This window comes from Phocoena phocoena, chromosome 8 (genome assembly GCF_963924675.1).
Source record: "Phocoena phocoena chromosome 8, mPhoPho1.1, whole genome shotgun sequence".
Lineage (NCBI taxonomy): Eukaryota > Metazoa > Chordata > Mammalia > Artiodactyla > Phocoenidae > Phocoena > Phocoena phocoena.
In genome coordinates, this window is record NC_089226.1 from 73,501,528 (window position 1) to 73,523,681 (window position 22,154).

General features: G+C 49.6%; 1 protein-coding gene across 3 annotated transcripts in view; it reads left to right on the forward strand.

The window, feature by feature from the left end:
- The first annotated feature begins 3,477 nt into the window (after nt 1–3,477).
- The window catches only part of NAV2 (neuron navigator 2), a 393,794-nt gene continuing 375,117 nt past the window's right edge, over nt 3,478–22,154 (forward strand). For all 3 annotated transcript variants that reach the window (XM_065881976.1, XM_065881977.1, XM_065881978.1), the window contains exon 1: nt 3,478–3,735. In XM_065881976.1, coding sequence (XP_065738048.1) covers nt 3,478–3,735 — 258 coding nt within the window. The remainder of the gene's footprint in view (nt 3,736–22,154) is intronic.

A 22,154-nucleotide genomic window follows, 5' to 3' on the forward strand; every position in this document is an offset into this window, starting at 1 on the left:
GCCGCTCCACAGCATGTGGGATCCTCCCAGACCGGGGCACGAACCCGTGTCCCCTGCATCAGCAGGCGGACTCTCAACCACTGGGCCACCAGCCAAGGCCTATGGGACATTTTTTATAATTTGAGATGATCTTATTTACGGAGGAATCTTGCAATTATCTCTTTTGCCTCAGGGAAAATATAGCTTTTTCCCCCCCTTTGTCTTGTTATAATGACAAATTATTTTGCTTTAAAGAAGGAAAATGAGGGAAAGACAGAAAAGATATAAAGGGAGATGAAAAATGTTCCAGGAAAGAGCAAATAAAATTATTAAAGGGATGCAGAGGCCAGGAAAGAAATTTGGAAGTAGACTAAAAGATTCACTCCTTTTCCATCAAGAAAGATGAGAAGTTATCAGACTTTAAATAAGTCACATAAGGTTAAGGTGAACGGTCATATGTTTACCAAATCCTAGAGTATTAGGAAGAGGTGCTTTTCAAAAAAGAATGCATTGTTTTTCATATTAGTACATATTTGACGGTCTCAGAATCCAAAAAAATGACCTTGGTACAAATATGATTTAAATGGGAGATCCAAGATGGCAGATACATAGCATGTATGTCACTAGGTCTCTTTCTGTACCCATGACAGACATTATTAATTGATCAGGCTGCTGTTTCCAACTTAACTAGATACATGCACCCTTGGAATTCTTTTCAGCACAGTGTGACAGAAAGTCGGTTAGCTGGAGATGGCCCTTGAGATGAGCCCATTTTGCTAGCTACGGATTAGCCTTACTACTCAAAGTGTGAGCTCCAGACCACCAGCATGGGTGTCCTGTGGGAGCTTATTCTGAAACCAGAACCTCAGCCCCATTCTAGACCTACTGAATCAGAATCTGTATTTTAGCAAGATACATAATTCTTATGTATATTAAGGTTTAAGTGGCCCTGGAGGAGCACTGAATGCATGATATATTCATTAGGGTGGAAGCTCTGAAACTTCAGAGTGCATCAGAATCACTGGGTTAAACACTTGGTAAACCTAGATTGTTGGGCCCCAGTTCCAGAACTTTTGGTTTAGAAGATCTAGGGTGGGGCTTATCAAACAAGCTTCCAGGTGTTGATGCTGCTGGTGGTGGTCTGGGGACCACAGTTTGAGAAAAACTGCATTAAGGCCATGGAAATACTTTGGAATATCTCCATGACCTTTAAAGTCAAAGACTGCAGTATATTTCCATAACTTTCCTTCAGAGGGAGGAATACCTGAAATTGTGTACAAGACTGTGTGCATTTCAGTTTCACTAGAGTAGAAAGTTGCTGCATAGAATGGGTGGAGATAAGATAGGAGAGGGAGCAGGCCAGGGTAAGAGGCCTTCTTATTTCTTAATGCTGCTTTGAGAGATTGTCTTAACACTTTATTTCCTACGATCTGGATAATGACAAATCAATGCTATTGGCATTGAAAATCAGGCTATAGGGTGGGCATACTGTGAAAACCTGTATCTCAGAGCCAGAGAAGAAAAACAGCTTATAAACAGAAATGACTGGGGGTGGGGGGTGGTTTGCAGAAGCAGTAATTTAATAATAGGGATAATAATACCCAACTTACTGGTCTCTCACATAGCTAAGTACCTGTGCTAAATGACTGTAATGAACGGTCTCATTTAACCAAACAACAGTATATTATGTATATGTAATCAAACCCCTTCCTTACTCCCAGTGAGAACCGAAGCTTTGTAAGGATGTATGTAAAGTCAGAGAACTTGCCCGATTTAAATCCAGGTAGCTCTACGGGGGTGGGGGGGTGGGGCTTCTCATCTATGAGGGGTCTGGCTTGCCTGTGTCATCTCTTCCAACTCTCAGCGAGGAACCCATAGAGCACCTGGGACAGGAGAGAAGTCCTCAGGTGAATTAAAGTCGAGGAACCTGTAGGGCCAGTGCGTCCGAGGTGCGGACAGGGAGGGTCTCCTACATGAAGCGCAGCAGAATTTAGCCCGAGCCCGCCGGGGTCATGGAGCTTCTCCTGGCTTCCTCTGGCCAGTCTGTGGTAGGTTGCAAGGAGGAACCGTCTTGGGGCGGGAGGCTTCGCGGGGTATTGTATGTGCCTATAAATACTTCAAATAGTTAAGTGAAATGTGCAGCCTTTGAAAGCTGGAGAGGAAGCTATTCGGAGGCCCCCCGGCCCGCCTGGAAGAGCTGGCAGAAAAGAGAAGAAATGGCTGGCGCGTCCTTAACGCGGGAGACGAGGAACGGCCCTGCCCAGACCAGATGGGGGGCCGCGGGGCTGCAGGCGCGACTCCGGAAGCCTCAGACCGTTAAGGTGACCAGAACAATTTGAAAAAGGAAACGAACTTCCCTGGAGCCTTCCCCGCGGGGCCCCGAGGCGGGCGCTTGCGTTCGAAAGGGCATTTTTCAAAAGGTTTCAGGGACGCGGGGGTGTCAGCCCGCGGGGGAGCGCGAAGCCCGAGCAGCGCTGCAGAGCGGCCACCAGCTGGCTTTGTACTTGCGGCCAAGCGCGGCCCCAGACTTTCGGCGGCGGCCCGGGAGTTGAGGCCACGCCCCCCTTTGCAGTGAGAGCCGCGGCTGCAGATTGGCCCGCCACGGACCAATCGGCGCGCCGGGGCGGCCCGGGCTGTCAGCGCGCGCCGCAGCAGCGCGGGTAGCAGCCTGTCCTACCCTGCGCGGAGCCCCGCAGCCAGCGCAGCCTTCCCGGGAAGCGCGGCGGCCGCTCGCGAGCGCTGCGCTGCCCTGCCCAGCCCGCCAGCCGCGCGTCCCGGTGCCCGCGCCCCACGGCCACAGCCTTGCTGCGCTGTAACGCACGGAGCATGTTCAGACCCGCAGGCGCCGAGGTGCTATCTGTCCGGCGGGCTTCTGAGCTGTGGTGACTGTCACGCGTAGAGAGACCTTTCGGGGGCTCTCGCCGCGCCTCTGCGTAGCGGGTGACACTGCGGTGCTCGCAATCAGGGCGGCAGCTGCCTGTCGGTGAAGACGTCTTGGGCTCCGTGCGCCCTCCCTCTCCCCCCTATCGTTCTTTCCTTTCCCCAGCTGCTCGCTCCTTAGCTCGCCCGCTCACACCCGCAGCCTCCCTGAGCGGGAGGCGTGGGTCCCCGCCGCTTCTCTTCCAAAGGGGCCTCCTCACTTCGGAGATGCAGTGACAAGTTAATATGGGCGTCCAAGCCTCGAGTTCCCAGGAGGAGAATCGCAGGAGGCAACAGCTCCTGAGCACCCGGAGCCCTTGAACAGGCCGCCCAGGAGGGGCGTGAAACCCGGCTGCAGCATCCGTCCAGGTGGGACCAGCTGAGCGCCGCGACCAAGGCGAGCTCGCCGGATTGCTCCGAGATCCCCGACCCGGGGATATTTTTTTCTTTCTCTCGGCTAGTGGTGGGCGCCTCTCGGGCCGAAGCCCGGCGCCTGCTCTGCTGCCCGCGCTGCCTTTAGCGGTCGCCTCCGCCGCCGCTGCCAGGGACGTGCTGGGAAAGCCGAAGCCCCGGGAGAAGATGCCGGCCATCCTGGTCGCCTCCAAAATGAAGTCGGGACTGCCCAAACCCGTGCACAGCGCCGCGCCCATCCTGCACGTGCCCCCAGCCCGGGCGGGCCCCCAGCCCTGCTACCTCAAGTTAGGAAGCAAGGTGGAGGTGAGCAAGACCGCCTACCCTAGCCAGATCCCCCTGAAATCGCAGGGGCTGCAGGAGCCGGCGGGGGAGGGGCTCCCGCTGCGGATGAGCGGCTCGGTGGAAAACGGGTTCGATACCCAGGTGAGAGGTGCTGTGTGCCGGGGCACTGTTCTGGGAGAAGGGTGAATGCTTGGTTGGGGGGGGGTGGCATGGCCGGATAGGGGACAGGGCTACCCTGTGGGCTGAGAAGGGAACCGTCCCACTTAGGCCGGCAGATTGGGGGATGCGCGCGGAGAGTGGGCTGGCCAGTGGGTGTGGCCGGCTGACCGAGGTTTGCCTTAAGGAGCTCTGTGAGACCGGGGTGCGGTTACGTCTGCGGCTTCCTTCTGGCGGGCACGGTCAGGGTGTTCTCAAAACTGTGCCGCACTGGAAATGTCAGGTTCTGCATGTTGAGATCTTGGTCCCAAGAAGGCAGTGACTGCTGCAGCGTCTGTCTGAGTGTCGGTTCTGCAGAGATTCTGTCCCTGCCAAGGAATAGTCCGAGGCCTCGTTGGGCTCCATGCCCTCTGGCCTGGCTGAAAGATCCAGGGAAAGGGGTCTGGGGGTGGCAGTGTACCTGCTTGCCTCGTCGTGAAGATGCCTGCCCCTGCCCCATCCTTTGGGTTGACAGGATTCCAGGCATGGTGCTAGGACCGCAGTAGAAGTGCTCGGTGCACCGGCGGAGGCAAGCAGCTGGAGACTCCTAGCGTCTCGTCTGGCTGTTGCGGTGGGCGGGGGTGCCTGCCTCAGAATGGCGGCCCGAAGCTAAGCCCCTCCTTCCTGGGTAGCAGATCCTGGTGCCGGTAGCCCGGGTGACTGGGGCTGGGGTGGGAGGATGACATGAAAAGAATTGATGACTTCTACCTTTCCAGACAGAGCCCGCATCACCCAGTTCGGCTGGGTGACGGGCCCTAGCCATGCAATCTCTTTTAAGGAAATCAGCAAGGGCCAATCAGGTTCTCCTGGCCTCCTGCCCTTTCTGCTGCTTTTTTTTTTTTTTTCTTTTTTCCTCTTCTGGTAGGAGGGAGCAGGGGCGTGCTGTATTTTCTTGGCAGTTAGTCAGCAGGGACTTTTGGGGACAGGCAGACCTGACGGATGTGACTGTCCCGGGTCAGGGGAGGCGGGAAGCCAGCGGGGGAGGTAGTTTGGGGCTGGTGTCAGGGAAGTGGCAACAGACCAGCTGACCTTTTTGACACTTATTCTCTGCTGACACTGTCTCCACCTTCTCCTGGAGATTTCTCTGATCAGAGGCTAGAACTCAACACATTCCTAGCCTTTCTCATGGAGGAACTGGAGCTGGAAGCTAATTGTAAGCAGACTTTTGGAACTCTGGGTTGGAGAAGGCCCTCAAAGCAGATTAAGCTCCCACGCCAGGCTGATAAGCATGCCCCTTGCTGCTGCACTTGCTGAACATGTTTGGAAGCTGACAGGTTTGAGTGATGGTGTGTGGGAGAAAGATTTCCCCCAGTGCTCCCAGGGCCTGTCTCTGCCGAGGTTTTGTGCTCTGCGCTCTTTTTCTGCCTTCAGCACAGGTTTGTACGTGGGCTCTGAAATGGGAATGAGCTTGGGGGTGCACCCTTGTGAGGGTTTCCCCTCCATCCTTGGAGACGGGGCTGATGAGGTGTGGTGGGTGGTATGCGGGAGGCCGGAGCAATGACTCCGGGATGTGACACACAGCCTCCAGCCTGATGAGGAGGACCCAAAGAATGAGGGGGGAAAGTGGACACTGGGATCGTTGCTACCCAGGCAGCTGTTCTACCGTTGCCCATTTGACCCTTCATTTAACAAACACTGTCGGTGGACTTGCCATGGGCAGGCTCTGGAAAGGTGATTCATCCCTCTTCTTCCTGAAAAAATGATCTCCAGCTGCTGCCGGAGGAGCTGGTGTGGTCCAGTTCCCTTGAGGCTTTTCTTCTCTCCCTCGCCCTTGGCCCACAGTCCCCTGGCTGCCCCCACGCCACCTGCCTTGCCCTCAGTGGGACCTTGTGTACTGACCATATGGATGGTTTGGATGGATTGCTGAGGAAATTGGCCACTTCCCAGTGGGCTCTCCTGGTTTTTACCAGCCTGCCCTTTCTTTATTCATGGCCGAGCTTCCTGGCGGCTCTTCTCTGTGGCAGGTACAGATCCTTTGTCTCACTGCCTCACCCTGGCATCCAAGCGACATTGGCAAAAGGGGTTTTCCCGTCTTTGGACAAGGCTTCCTCCCCCTTTGCCTGACACGGTGTCCATTCACCATCCAGGAAAGCCTCTCCATACGGCTCGAGGACTGTGTCAGACTTGACACATCTGGTAGTCCTGGACTCAAAACCTGGTATTTATCACTAGAAGATACTCAGGAGATGATGAGTTAAATGGCAAATGACATCTGACTCCCCTTTTATTCAGGGGGATTTGGGGAGAAGGCTGGGTTGTACAGTGGTCAGTAGCACAGGCTTTAAAGTCAGGTGGATATCCCTGGTATCCTGTCTCCACCATGTACTAGCTGGTGACCTAGTCCATTAACCTCTCTGGGCCTCACTGTTCCCATCTGTAAAAATGGGCATTAAACAACCACACAAATTATGAGGATTAAGAAAAAGAACATATGTAGAGTGTCATATATACATATGTTGATATATACACATATGCATACATCATTTAGACATGTGTATAGACATATATAAGTAACATGTGTAAAGCCTAGTGTCAGGCAACTAGGAAACACTCAATAAGATGAGCTATTCGTATTGCTAAATCAAGAGATGGGGCATTGTTGAACGTAGATCTGATAGCCTCTCAGTGAGAAAAGGCATAGCTTATTCTGTCAAGCCCTTGAGAAGGTATCATTCAGTCCGCGAGGATTTACAGAGCATCTGTCACATGCCTAATCCAGTACCAGCCATGGTGGGAAGATGAGGGAAGTGCCTGATGTGCCAGGCTCTTTACGTACGATCTCATTTCATTCCCATAGTAACACTTAAAGCATATATAGCATTTTCTATGACAGTAATTTCCTGTAACATCTTCTTTAATGACAATAATATAATAATGGCGAGTCATCACATAGCACTTCCTATGTGCCAGGAATTGTTCTAAAAGACCTCACTTGATTCTTACAACAATCCAGTGAGACAAGTGTTATTATTCTCATTTTACACATGAGGAAACTGAGGCAAGGACCGGGTTAGTAACCCCTTGAGCAGCAGAAGTAGAATTAGGACTCGGACATTCTGGCTCTGGACTCCATGTCCTAAACCAGTATGCTATAGAGAGAGAGTCATAGGGACTTTCCAGTTACTCGCAGGCCCTGATTTCTAAGAGCACTGCTCTAGCCATTGAGCTGGAAGGGTACGCAGGACTTAGCAAAAGGTAGAATAGCTTGCTCTAGGTCATTCTGCTCCAGGGTGGCGAGTGGGGGGCCCAACTCAGGTTGGTCTGGCTTCCAGGCTGGGGGTCTTCCCCTCTTCACAGCTGCCGTCCTCCTGGATGCTCTGGCGGAGGTACAGGGGGATAAGACACGGCCTGGGCCTTGGAGATCTTATAGTCCAATTGGGAGGCATGAGTGATGTACCCAGGGCATCAAGCACAACACGAAGAGGGCTGAGAGGTATGCTTGGGGCTGAAAGGAAGGAAAAGGCCACCGTGGCTGGAGAAGTCCTGAGGGCCTCACGGAGGAGGCAGGAGATGGTGGGCTCCAGAGATGGGCAGGAATGGCTGGCTGGGGAGGAGAGGGGGTGAGATGAGCATGCCAGGGAAGGAGGAGAAGCAGGGCCACGCAGCGGTGCAGAGCAGGAGTGGGTGTCGCCACCGGGAAGCCGCACCTTCGCCTAACAGGTGATTGCTTCGTATCTGGTATCTTCCTTTTGAAAGGTAATCGTGAGCGAAGAACAAAGGCTTCTTGCAGTTGAGGGACTGGATTTGCGTGCTGCCTTTGTGGTCCGTAGTCATCCTGAGCATGCAGGGCAGTTATGAGAAGGTGGAAGGATGGTGTCCATAAGAGACCTGTTCCATAACAGCCCCTTGGGAAACGACAGTGATTATTATTATTAGCTCAGGGTTCAGAGTATCCAACATGGTAGTGATGCGGAAAGGACATGGGTCTCGTGGCTTTTATTAGGCAGCGACTCTCTTTAGCCAGTGACAGCCTGTTCTCCCCCAAGCCTGCTGTCCATCGCCATCAAGTGTGAAAAGACCTGACGCAGCCAGCAGCTAGCTTTTAGGTGCAGCCCCACCGTCGACTTGCCAGACCCCTCACGTTGAATCTCTCCCGCAAACCTACAGCAGGGACTCGACCCGCAGAGAGAGGAACTGCTCTGCAGCCACACATCCCTCCCGAATTCCCCTCCTGGTGTTGGGATACCTGGGCCTTCCCCCAAGAATGAACATTTATAGCATCTGCTCTGTTAACATGGCGTATAAATTATGACCACGTGCAAAGAATTGTTTTAGAGATCTGCTCTGTGTTAGTTCAGAAACTCTGTCCGGCTGACCTTCAGATAAGGAATGCGTGTGAGCTATTTGAGGAGAGGTTAGCCTATTTTTAAGAAGCAGTTGCAGGGGGAAAAAATTATATATATAATATTTTGATATTTCCTGTTTTTAGGAGCCTGGGGTTCAACTTGCAACTCATTTCTTTAAAAAAGTAATTAGAAGTGATTGAAATCCTCTGTGGGTGTTTTAGATGTTTAAAAAGAAAGTGCAGGCGAGGCCTCTGGGAAGAGAGCGCAGCTCCAAGCTTGTAACCTGTTGCAACTTTGCCCCATTGTGTTTTGATTAGAATCCTTGCTCCATCATCAAAGTTGATTATGGATTTGATTAGTGCATTTTTCTGCTATTGTGTTATTCCCTTTCTTCTCTTCCTCGGTTCTTGGAGGGGGAATGTGTAGCATGGTTATCTGCCAACATGCAAGAATGTTTATAGTTCACGTATTATTGCTTATTCCGTGGGTTAATTTTCTGAAGACACTTAAGGGTGGGACTGGTGGCTAATTTAGGGTATCATTACGTGTGTATATATGTGTGTATAAATACATCTACTTCTGGATATGTGTATATATACATATATACACACACATATACAAATATAAACACATGGAACAGCTTAAAGTAATGAGCACATGTAAGCACACACACATCAAAGGCCAGGCTGGGGGAATTAACAGCCCAATTTCCAGCTTTCAGAATAGCTAGATTTGCTTCCCACTTCTCATACTCCCTTCCTCTGTGACCAAGATTGAAGCACCAAGTCTTGGTGTCCCATTTTATTTACTTATAAGACATAAGAGATGTGGCCTTGAGAGAGGTGCTTTAATTAGGCCTTAGTGAAGCTCCTGAAGCCAGTCTGAAAAAGCCGAACCACCCAGTGAGATTTTGGCGTAAGGTCAGAGACTCTTATTTCTTAGAATCAATCTCACCAACAGGGAAGGGAGTAGTTATGGGGCATCTGCTATGTGCCAGGCAGTAGTAGACTGCAGTGATTTCACATATATATATATAAATGATTTTATGTATATATAAATTTTATATGTATATGAAATTTAATGTGAAGCACAAGAAACTGGGTAAAATGTAAAGTGGCCCATGCATTTCATATGAGGAAGCTGAGACCAGGGGAAGTTATCACTTGGAGACAGTTTTAAATGGTAGATTACACTTAACTGAGAGACAGACCTGGGTTCAAATCCAGGCTTTGGGCAAGTTATTTAACATCTCTAAATGTGTCTTCATCTATAAAGCAGAAACGATGATGCTTATAGGTTGTCTGTGAAGATTCAGTGAGATAATACAGGTAAGTTGCTGAGTACAGAGCCTGGCATGCAATAAGCAAGGAATATGTGATATTGCCTATTTTTATTACCCAAGGTCAGAGCCAAGTTTGGAAACCAGGTCTGCCTCATTGCAAGCCTGTGTTCTTTCTACCCTACCTCTCTGCCTCTGAAGTGCATGGTTGATTACGTGGAGGACAGGTGGCTTGCACTGTGAAAGCAGAGGGCATAGCGGGGCTTTGGTTAGATGAATGAGGGTCAGAGTCAAGAGTAAATTAATGTAGTCATATCCAGAGTTGTGAAATGAAACCTCCACATTTTGGTCCCAAACATGCCATCTCTATAGCACTAACCAAGCTGAGGCATCTGCTGCAAATCAAACTTACTGGGAACCTCCTTTGTACACCCAGTCTGAGCTGGCACTGTCAAGGTGACTGAGTAGAGCTGGCCAATCTGACAGCACTGCCCAGGACCAAGAATGGAACAGTCCCATTCATTGGGCTTCTGAATGGTTTCTTATTGTTCTGAAGGCAGAAGGAAAGCCCTCTTCCCTTACTGCTGGCACGATTGTGGTGGGAGCTGAACCTTGTGATCAGCTTGGCCATTAAGGTGCCCCAAGGCATGGCCAGCTGCCCAGTGGTGTTTTACTGATAGCCACGGGGCCACTTTCAATGGTGACTCTGTCTCTTGGTCACATTGTTCAAGGAGATGGACAATGTGTTCCTAGAATGTCTTGGGCAGAATGGTTCATGTGATTTGGGGAACAAAACTGGGTCAGGCTTTTGTGCTTCAGTCCACACAAGACACTAGTGAGTGACACAGAAGTTTTCACAGGAACCCCAAGTCGCCCACGCTGAACCTAAAGAATGACTCACGACTTAGTGCTCCATTTCCCAAGGAAAACAGACCCTCTTTTGTGTTTTGCAAACAGTAGCCCCACAGCCTCAGGATATTTTCTCTCTCCTTCTAAGTGAAACCTTAATACCTTTAGTGAATTTTGGTTTGTTCCAACCTCCCTGTCTTGGTAGAAGAGAAGATAGGGTAGGAAAGGGGGCTTGGTCAAGATGATTATAAAGTTCTTTTGGAGCCTTTGAACAAAATCAGTTAGGAGAGTGTGACACAGGAAAAATAGTTATAATAATGGGCACTGACACTGACGGAGCATAGCCTCTTACCAGCAAAATGCATAGCACCAGGCATGCATCATTTCATTTAATCCTCCCAACATCCCGTTACGTAGAAGCTAATTCCTGAAGAGAATAGAAATGACAGCTCTGGGAATCAGCAACTTTGGTTCTAATTTCGTCTCTTTAGATGCTTTACTGCATGACCTTCGATAAGTTACATTGTCTTTTGAGCTTCCGTTGCCTAATCTATAAAATAAGTAGGATGATACTTGCTCTACTGTTTTTGAAGAGTTGTTGTAAAGCTTAATAGAGGTAATTATTATGAATGAGACTGTGGTTTAAACATCTTACACCATAAATACCCTTTAAGGAAACCAAGGGTAAGAGAGGTTAAGCTACCTTTCCAACTAGCACAGCTGGTTAAGTGGCAGACTCAGGATTTGAACCCTTATCTGTTTGACCTCAAAGTCAAGGTTCTTAAATAGCAAGTGTGAAAGCACTTTTTAAAAAATATCTGAAAAAGCATTGTTAATACGGGATCAAAGTAAATTGCTGGAAAATTTCCTTTGGTGTGGTATATATGACATCTGGCTCCTCCCCTCTGCCCCAGAGTTTAGAAATACTGAATATATTCATTCAATATTAAATAAACAGTAGCTGCTTCATCATATCAGTTAAACTCTCTGGGATTTGTAAAATTCTAAGTGTTCTGATGCCACAAGGTCCACTAAGGTGTTATCACTATGTAACTGGCAGGGCTGGTTCTGGACAGAGGAAGGGAAAAATGGGGAATTTGATCATTTGTTGGCATGCAGAAACAATCAGATAAATTCAGATTAGGGGTCATCTTTAAGACAACAGGCCTGGGATCTTCAAAACCGATAATGTCATGAGAAACAAAAAAATTTAAAAGGTAGATGGAGAACTATTCTAGAGAAGGAGACTAAAGAGCTATGACAACCAAATCCAATGAGAGAACCTTGACAAGCAAAACCATAAATGCTAGAAAGGTCGTTTTGGAGACAATGGGAGATATCTGAATACAGATTGTATGTTAGATAGTATTACTCCATTGATGTTAGTGGTTTGGGGATAATGTAAGAAAATGTCCATTTTCTTGGGAGATACATGCTGATATATTTAGAGGTGAAGTATCTTGATGTCAGCAACTAACTCCCAAATGTTTTAGGGAAAAAAAAAAAAAAGGTGAGCATAGCTGTAGGTAGAAGGAGAAAGCAAATGTTGTAAAATGTTAACTGGTGAATCTAGGTGAAGATATATGTGCAAGTCTTTCAACTTTTCTGCGTTTGAACTTTTTCAAAATAAAATGTTGGGAAGCAAAACAAAGGCTTGGCTAAAGAGTATACATTAGCGAGCCCCTTGACATCTGTGGTGTATCCATGAGAACATATATGAGGTAGGAGTGTGTGTCAAGTAGGAGTGTGTGTGTGTGAGTGTGTGTGTGTACTCACAGTAGATAGCCTGGCCAAGTTTGTTTCACTGGGTTTAGGATCTGGACTCCTTATCTCCTATCTCTGGTGTAGTGTGAGAATCTTGGCTTAATTCCTCTTCTTTTATGAGAAGGGTTGCTGAAATTTCATGGAAATCATAAGATCCAGGTTGATTTGATAATCCCTTATAAAAATCTAAGATGTTTCCAAGGTTGAAAGTATAAAAGAGATTTTTTTTTAATGAGGAACTTTTTTAAAAGATGAAAATACCTGGTTGAATTTTACTCATCTGGGCATGAAGCAGACGAGGAGTATGAGGGGAAGCAAGCTCCTTTGTCTGCTTTAAGCTCTTTCTCTCCTCACTACTTAGAACTCCTTTGCCTGGCTAAACCTGTCCCATCCTTCACCCATTCAAGTTCAGGCTTAGTGCCGCCTCGTCCAGGAAGCCCTGTGCCACCACCACAGTATGGATGCAGTATCTGTCCTGTGTTCTCCCATAGCCTGCTCTGAGCCCCCATCGCTTGGACTATGGTTGCTTATTTAGCTGGACCGTGGCTTCTGTGAGTTCAGGGATGTGTCTCTCATGATCTCTGCTGGTACAGCATCAACACATAGTAGGTTCTTAGTTCCTATTTGCAGAAGAAAAGAAGGATGGGAGGGCGAAGATAAAAGAAAGAGTTGAAAAACAGGATTGAGTGGGTATTGAGCACCAGCTGTGTCCCTGAAGCTGCGGCTAAGCCATGTGGCTTCTGCAGAACTCCCTCTTGACATGTGAGCTGAGATGATCCCATGATGGTGGGTGGCCAAGCGAGGCCAGTGTCAAAGCTTTCCAACGCCAGGTCTTGAGAAAACTCACCTGGTTGGGTAGCAGGAAAAGGCAGATTCTTTACACAAGGCTGTTTACAGCATCCAGACTGGCTGGCTGCTCCACTGGAAGAAGGTCTGTCCAGCTGATCATGGCGGTACAGTAGACGGGAAGGGTTGGACGGGCTTCGGAGGGCTTTGGCAGATTCCATCCCCACCCCCACCAATAACTTTGGAAGGGGGACCTGAGAAGGGTTCTGAAGGATTTTAGTAGGTTAAGAAAAGAGGATAGGACAAGCCTTCCAGGAATAATGATTTCAGCAACCACTTATGTGCCATTTCCATACGAAAACTCACTTAATCCTCGCACTAACTTTCTGAGCCCATGTTGTTCATCTTGTCTTATCAGTAAGGAGAAAAGTGAGGAGTCAGTGGGCAGAGGCCTGAGAAGGGTCATGGAACTTTTACAGGTCACACAGCTGGTGTGAACAGTGGCAGGATTCCAACCTGGTGTTTCTGAGTCCAGAGTCTGTGCTCTTAACCGCTGCCTTCTTCTGCCAGGAGTTGGAAGAGGCCTGAATCCCATACTGGGGTGCTGCTTTAGAAAACCAAACCTCCAGACCCTCTTCTCCTTGGAGCCTGCTCCCCATTTCCCTGGCCTTGGCCCCCTCACTGTCTCCTCCTTGTCAGGGCCTCCTGTGCCTGTCCCAGCCTCTTGCCAGAGGCTCTGCATTTACAGAACGAGGAGCCCCGTTCGCTTTTGCTCACATCTTGTTGCAATCTGGGCATGGTCTCCTCTCGCTGCTGTGGCTGCTGTTCCCCAGGTCAGTGCTGGTGGGCTGGGCAGGGCCATGTGCCTGACAGCTGGCAGGACCTCTTTCCTGTCCTCCTGCTGCAGCTCTGCAGGCAGTCCCCATTTCACACTGGTTTGCGTTGATTCTTTTCAGACCAGAGAGTGACGCACGTTGACGTCAAAAAATGTGGGCCACGAGCATCCTGGAGCTGTCAGACCTTCCAGTGTGTGAACTTTGCTTGTTAACTGTCTCTGGACAGAGGAAGGCAAGCCCTGGAGGGAAAAGTACCATTTGGGTGACAAAAACAGATTTAGAAGAATCAGGCTTCTTTGGATGTCTGCTTAGTGATCTGTGCCTCTATGGACTAGATAATTTGGGATGTCTGAGACAGTGTAGACCTTGGAGGCCATCTATTCCCAAAGTTCCATTGTGCAGATGGGGAAACATAGCCCAGAGCGGGGTGTGACTTGCCCATGGTCACCCAGCTTTGAGGGCAGAGCAAAAACTGGGATCCAGGCCCCCTGACTCCTGGCCCAGTGTTCTTTCCACCTCACTCATGGCAATCAGACGTTCTGCTCTGAAGTGCCTGATGTTTTAAAGAATTAGAACCGGCTCTAAGCTATGGTCTTTTCCCCTCCATCTACTAAGTAGTTAAGTATTGTTTTTCAAAAAAATTTATTGAAGTATAGTTGATTTACAATGTTGTGTTAATTTCTGCTGTGGAGCAAAGTGATTCGGTTATACATATATATACATTCTTTTTCATGTTCTTTTCCATTATGGTTTATCACAAGATACTGAATATAGTTTCTTGTGCTATACAGTAGGACCTTGTTGTTTATCCATTCTGTATATAATCATTTGCATCTGCTAATCCCAAACTCCCAATCCATCCATCCCCTAACCCTGTCCTGCTTGGCAACCACAAGTCTGTTCTCCTAATTCTTTCATATTTGAAAGCTTTTGCATTTGGCTCAGTGGATCAGAAAACCAGGCCCTCTTTGTGGATCGTATAATTGTGGCAACATTCAACACCTCCCATGGGCCACTGTCCATACATCATCTCACTTAAGCTTCACCACTATGTGATAAGGCTGGTGGCATTTCATCAGTTTCATGTATGAGGTGCAAAGGAGGTCAGTAACTTGACCGAGATCACACGGAGTCAGTAACGGAACTCTCTGATTTCACATCTGTGCTTTTTCTACCAAACACCTTAGAGCCCCACCCCCAGGCCGGAAGTCAGAGAGACCTAGGTTAAGCTCCTAGCTCCCCATTTATTTACTGGGCATCTAACTTCCCCAGTGCTGGTGTAGGGCCTGGGACACTGTAGGCCCTCAATAAATGGTTGTTGAACTGCAGCTTGGACAAGTCAGTCCTACCAAACCTCCGCTGCTTGAGGGAAAGGGTAGCATTTCAGTGGGTCATGCAAATCAAAGCAATAGTGTATATACAAATGCCTGGCATGGGGTAGATAAGATCACTTATTTACTGAGCACTTACTATGTGCTGGGTGTTCTTCTAAGCGTTTTATATGGATTTACCCATTTAATCATCATAAAACCAATAACCTCTGAGGTAAGCACTTTTGTTATTCTCTCCATTTTACAGGTGAACCAAGGCAGGTAGACCATAAGCAACTTGCGCAAGGTCACCCACCTATAAATGGAGGAACCAGGCCTGAAACTCTCCTCCCTCTGTGCTGCTCCTAACTACTCCCAAATCTAGTTGAGGGTGGGGAAGAACGATGAGGGCACAGAGATGGAAAACAACTTGTTTAAGGTTCTTTAGCGGGACAGGTAGTAAAACCCAACTAAGACTTGCCTTCCTAAAGTAGCCTGGGGCTCTGTTCTTTAAAAGGTGCTGCCTCGGGCTTCCCTGGTGGCGCAGTGGTTGAGAGTCCGCCTGCCGATGCAGGGGACACGGGTTCGTGCCCCGGTCCGGGAAGATCTCACATGCCGTGGAGCGGCTGGGCCCGTGAGCCATGGCCGCTGAGCCTGCGCGTCTGGAGCCTGTGCTCTGTGGCGGGAGAGGCCACAACAGTGGGAGGCCTGCGTACCGCAAAAAAAAAAAAAAAAAAAAAAAAAAAAAGGTGCTGCCTCTCTAGTGGGAAAGGTCAAACTATTTAGTCCTGGGAAGCACTCCCAAACGGGAGGTGGTCAGTAAGAATCAGTGACTCCCAATTTGCCTGGGGGAACTGTGTGGTTTTCCCCTTGGGTCCCTGCTTCTCACTCATTTGGAATCATTTCTTCTCTGGATTGCAGAGCAGAACCAATATAAATTTGACCTAGTCCCTAGAAATGTTTACCTGGCTAAAAATATGCCGGCTTTGGTATATTTTTAGCCAAATTTAGATGTGAAGTATATGCATTGCCCACACCCATGTATTAGACATGAACTGTTGGTACATTTTGTAACAGGAAACTGCTGGTTTTCCATTCCAAAGAACTGGAATTCGGTCAGAAATTTGTCATTTGCAAATGCCAACTCTCACCACATTCCACTGCTGTTTTTAAGAACGTCTCGTCACCTGGATTCAGAGGAAGCAGGCCATGGGCGAGGCCAGGCTGGTCAGGCTGTCTTGGTGTCTTTTCTCCGGGTCTGGTGCCTTCCAAGCAACCTCCGCCTGGCTCTCCCCAGGCCCACGCCATCTGCGCTGTGTTGCCTTTGGATTAGTGTATGGGCAGACAGGGTGCTTATTTTAGAACTGGAAGGAGAAGAGATGTATCAATAAAAAAAAAAAAAAAGCTGGGAAGGAAAAATCCATTCAGTGGTTTTAAAATATCTCTCCCTTAAGAGGGCAGATTATTTTTGTTTCTTAAAAACAACTGGGTGATTTGCTCCTCGAAACAGAGTTGGAATGAGAGATGTATAAGACTGTAAAAAAGGAGGGGGCTGTCAAGGTGGCCTATAGGTTTCACCACCCTGGCCTTTTCACACAGCACAGGTCATTTCCCCCAACCTCCAAAGCCTCTCTTGCTCCTGGCTGGCAGACTCTGGAACCTTAGAACTGTATCACAAAGATCCTGTTTCCTTACCTCTTTATTTTGGAGATGATGAAGCCGAGCCTCAGGGCCTTTGCACTTGTTCTTTCTGCCTGGAATGTCTTCCCCAGATATTGACACTGCCCATTCTCTTACCCTCAGTCTCTGCTCAGATGCCCCTTTATCAAAGGTGCTTTTTCTGACAACCCTATATAAAATAGCAATCCATCCTTTTATATCTCCTTGCCCTGCTTTATTTTTCTCCAGAACCAGAGCAGTCTACTCTAGACATGTTGTGTATTTATTATCTTGTGTCTTCCTCTATTAGACTTTCAGCTCCATGAGAATCAGGGCTTTGCCTCTCTTGTTCACAGCTGTATCCCCTGCACCTAGAACAGTGTCTAGCACATAGTAGGTGCTTACTAAATATTTAGTGAATAAACAGTAGGGACTTGTACAGGATTCCAGGCAGGTCTGGGATTAGCATCTAGGTCTGACTTGAAGTCAAGGACTCTTACTTACACTATTTCTCCAGATGCTACTAAGAAATCTACAGTGTGTCCCTTAAGATGCTAATGGGTCCAAATGTCCTCCCTTTGACAGTTTTGTGTCTTTTGTAGGGGCTCTTACTGTAAAGGGTGGATGAGTGTCTTAGCGCAAAGATCAGCGTCTTAACGCAAAGATATAGATGAGTTAGGTTGTCTGGGAAATGGTAATACTTGTGATCAGGTTGGGGAATTCTTACCCCGTGAGCAGACTCTTACTTGGTCCAAGTTGAGAGCTGGATCCACAGTAGAAGAGAGAGGTGAGAATTGGATTTGCCAGCGTACACTGGTTCCTTTTTGTCTTCAGTTTTCCTTCTTTCTTTTCTCCCCTCCCCCACCCCTCCTTCCCCCTTCCCTCCTTCCTCTCTCCCTCCCTCCTTCTTTCCTTTCTTTGTTCTGGCTACTTTTTGTGCTTTAACCCTCGTTAATAAAAGTATGGTCTATGGACCAGCAGTAATAGCATCCCCTGGAGGCTTGGTAGAAATGCAGAACCTCAGGCCTAGCCCCAGACCTTCTGAATCAGAATTTGCATTTTAACCAGACCTCAAGATATTTCATAGGCAAATTAAAGTTTAAGGAGCAGAAGAACAGTTATATCCTCACCCCTTCAGAAGTACTTAAGGGAGACCTTCCTATAAATACTCAGTTGCATCTTCCGTCTGGAGGCACAGGCCCCATTGCCTCTAATAACCCTACCCTCTGATTAGGGATGGGAGGGATGGACAGGGCAACGCTAGAAGAGGGTACCATAAAAGAGACTTCTAGAATCTGTGGCCGCTTCATTTCTTACATTGCTCTGTCTTACTCACCTGTGCACTGGGCTTTGTGGCTAATGCTTGGTCAGCGTGATGGGAGGCTGTAATCTGCCTGGTAACTGCAGAAGGAAGGGAGATCTTGTCTTTGGCCTGGGAATTCAGGATCAATGGACCTCAGCTCTCCTCTCTGCTGGTGTGCTCTAGGCTGGCCGAGATGGCATCTTTCAGGACCTGGAGGCAGTTCCATCCCAGCCCTTCTCACAGCCAGCAGTGAAATCCTCTCCAGCCCTTTCAACAAAGGGAGGACAGCCCTTCCCCCACGTCTAAATAGAGCCCAACTCCTAGGATCCTTTGCTGTTTGGAAGTCTCCTTCCAGTTCTCCTTGAATTGCAATAGGAAATTGCATTGCATGATTCTAGCATAGCTCCGTGAAGGAGTGCGCCCCAGAGAACCAAGGGGAGCAGCTCGTTCCAGTGGCCATGCTGGGGTCTCCATCCCCACCTAGGGAAGCCCTGTGAATGGGCAGGTGCCATGCAAATGTAATCTATCTCCCTGCTGAGGCGTTTCTTTCAGTCATGCTGCGGCTGGGTACTGATTTGCGGAAAGCCCATTGATAGGAGCAGAGCAGATTAATTGAGCCCCTGGATCAGGCTGTTTGGTGAAATTATTGTCTAATGCTTTTAGAGGTGGGAGTTTTTTTTGTCTTGTTCTGTGTAAATCAGGGCTACTGAAAAGCTGCTTACACGGTCACCATAGAAACCGCCCATCCCTGAGCACATGCCTGGCCCAGTCAGGCATGGGCCACTGCAGGTGGAGGAAGAGGACTTGGTCACCTTGCTCTGGAGTCCACAGGAGGGAGGAAGGTGGTGGAGAGAGTCAAGGGGGGCTTTCTGTTCCTTCCCCAGCTCCCCTAGACTTGTCTCATTTAACCCCATCCAAGTCACCTGGAGGAGGGACATCCCCAGCCCCCCTCAAGTCCAGACTGGGTCCTGATGGGAACAGGGAAGCTGTCCCATGACTGAGAGATGATGAGTCTGGTGCTAAGATGTTTGTGGGAGTGTGCACACGTGCACGTGAGTGCACAGGCGTGCGTGCGTGTGTGTGCGTCCAGACGCTCCCTGAGGGGCTAGAGAAAATCCATTTCGACCGCTGGCAGCACCCTAGCATGTGAGCAGTGTAGGGAAGCTGAAAGAGCACTGCTGTGGGAGTCGAGAAACTTGAGTTTTCTCTCTAGACCTACTTGAGCAAGCCGCATGACCTGGGCGCGTGGCCAGTCATTCTTTGCCGGGACCACGTGGAGCTGTCAAAACAGAACACACGTCCAGACATCTCCCTTCCAGATATAGGCCTGGGGTGAGGCTTCGGCATCTGTATTTCTCAGGGCTCTGCAGGGCATTCTGATGCACAGTCTGGGGTGAGAGCTACTGGAGTTGAAACCAGCTCTTTCAGAGAAGTCAGGATAATGAAGTGAGTGAGAGCAAGGGGTCGCGGCTGCACGGACCAGGGTTTAGATTCCGGCGCTGCCCATGTAAGGTGAATTGCTGATAAACTTGTCCTTTCTTCCTCATCTGCTCTAGAGGCATGAGAGTCACGACCTCACAGGGCCGCTCTGAGCCTGAGAGTATATGAAGCCTGTGGCAAATGCCTGGCATGTGATGAGTTCTCCGTAAATGTTAGGTCTCAGGTGTGTGTGTTTGTGTTTTCTGCTGTACTCTAATATATGGATAGAAACCTCTCAAGTAAGTCCAAGGAGAATGCAATTGGGAAATGAGATGGCAGAGCTCAATTATATTCGTGTAATTTGGCAATAAGGAAACCAATTAATTCATTCTCTCAGACAGTTATTAACAGGAAAGGGAGTGTGCAAAGAAAGGTCCTGCGGGGCCAGAGAACGATGCCAAGCGTGCCTCTCTTCCTCCACGGCAGTGGTTCTTAAACTCCACTGTGCGTGTGTGTGACCTGGGCACTAGTTAGATATGCAGAATCCTGGGCCCCAGCCTCAGAGATGCTGATTTTGTAGGTCTGGGTGAGGCCCAAGAATGTCTGCTTTTGGCAAGTGAATGTGCAGAAGATGGTCTGCAGCCCTCACTCTCTGACAGAGGCTGGTCCAGAGGGAAAGATCAACTTAGATGATTAAGAGAAGGAGGGAGCTGGGTGAGTGGGGGCAGGCAAGAGTGGGAACCTAGACAAGGTGAGAGGAGTTAGGTTTGAACGCATGCGTGCGAGATGCAGAGACAACAGAGCAGCATATTCAGGATTTCGTGTGCCGCGCAGAGGGTGGAGGGCTCTGATGGACAGGGAGCCCTGGCTCCTCTCCCTGCTGCCAGGGGCCAGGGTTGCCATGGAGGGTGGGCGTCATACCAGGATGTCAGCCACTGGAAAGGGTTAACTGGGACTCCTGGCTAAGGGCTGTGAACCCAGGGTATGTGCCCCTTTGTCCCCTGCTTAAGGCCCAAGCTGGCTGCCTGTAAGCCGCCTGGCAGTGCCCACAAAGTTCAGCATCTGTCTCTCTGTTTGCTCATTTGGACATCAGAGCGCAGGGACAACCTGGGGGTGGGGAGACCTGGAAGGGTAAAGTCATTATGAGATACTCAGGACCCCAGAGTGGGGTGGCAGAAGGAGCTCCAGAGATGAGAGGAGGAGTTGTGTGTTGTGTGTCAGTGCTCTTTATCACGGGCTGTGTGAGCCGAGAGGGGCCTGAATCAGAGTGCCAGGTCTACGAGGGGCCCAGTGTCCACTTGTGAAGGCCTGAACCAAGGTATCCCCCTAGCAGTGGCCTTTGGATCTGCTGGTCACAGGAGAGCACATTTCCTGGGGTCTTCCGTGGATCAGAAAGAGCTATAAGAAGGGATAGATGGGAAGGGAACATTTATTCAGCACCTACTATGTGCCAGGCTCCATGCTCCATGCTCCATGCTTACATGTTTTACCTCATTCAGTGTCCGCCTTAGGAGGGAGGTATCAGGAGTCTCGTTTTACAGATGGAGAAAGAGAGGCTCAGAGAGGTGAAGCAACTTGCCTAATCCCACACAGCTAGGACTTGGCAAAGCCTGGGCTGGAACTCGCTCTGTCTGGCTGCGGCGAATCGCCCTCAGATGCTCAGTGAATGTAGGGGAGGCCCTGCTGCTCAGCCCTCAGGTGCGGGCCCCTCGGAAGCCTGGGCGCCCCGTCTGGGGCAGGGGCGCGGGGTGGGCAGAGTACCCCGGAGTCCCGTGACGTGTGGGGCATTTCAGTGCCCTCCGTCGACAATCCAGTCTTCAGTAACGCTGCCCTGGCTGCCGTCTGCTTTTGCGACAGCCAGAGACCCCACCTACACAGGCGAAGGCTGCAGCCAAGGGCACCCAGGATGGGGGAGGTGCCCTCCAGAGGGGCCTCTGCAAAGCCCCTGAATGGCCCCATTGAGGCACAGGCAGGATGACAATGGCCCGTTGGGGCCCTCGGTCTGGGTCCGCTGAGCTGAGAGGGCTGGGGCCCAGCAGGCAGCGCTGGCTCAGAGGCCAGATGCGACTTCCAGGGCAGGGAGCCAGCGCCTCTGACGCGCTCTGAAATGCCAGCCCCGCTTACTGGGGAGCAGCCAGCGCGGACTCCACACTCCTCCCTGTGCCGGGAAGACTGCAAACCCGGCTCCCAGCCACAGGCCGGCTCTCAGCCTCCTCCTGTGCCCGGGCTGGGCCCTGATCCGCGGACACTGGGGACTGTGGTCTGCTCTTTCCAGGCTCCCCTCGATCCTCAGGGGCATAATTCTCAGCCCATTTGGAGAAATAACACCCACCCCAGTAACTTAGGGCACCCACAGGTGGAGCGGCTAGGTAAAACGCAGGCACCCAGTTAAATGTGAATTTCCAATAAATAGTGAATAATGTAAAAATTATGTTTAAGTATGTAACAAATATAAATAATCGGTAAGGCCTGAACCAAGATGTGGGTCCATTTGGTGTGTCATGGACACACTTAAACTAAAAATTATTGGTTGTTTATGTGAAATTCACATTTAACACGGTACCCTCTATTTTCCGTTGTTAAATCTGACAGTCCTAGCTAAGGAAGCCATGATGGGCACACGCGTGGAGGCGCTAGGACTCGGCTAGGTTTTCGTCTGTGCCGCTGAGGTGGGGCACGTGGAGGAGTCCTCTCCTGCACACACTCTCCACCTCCTGCTTCCCGTACCTGGGGTGCTGGCTGCTACACTTAGTAGGTGCTTTACTGAAAGGAAGCCACCGCCCCATGGCTCTTCCTCACCCCCGCTTCCACGAGCTGCATCTTTCTCCCCCAGATCCCACAGCGGGAAGGGAAGCTTTGAGGTGCATTTCCAGT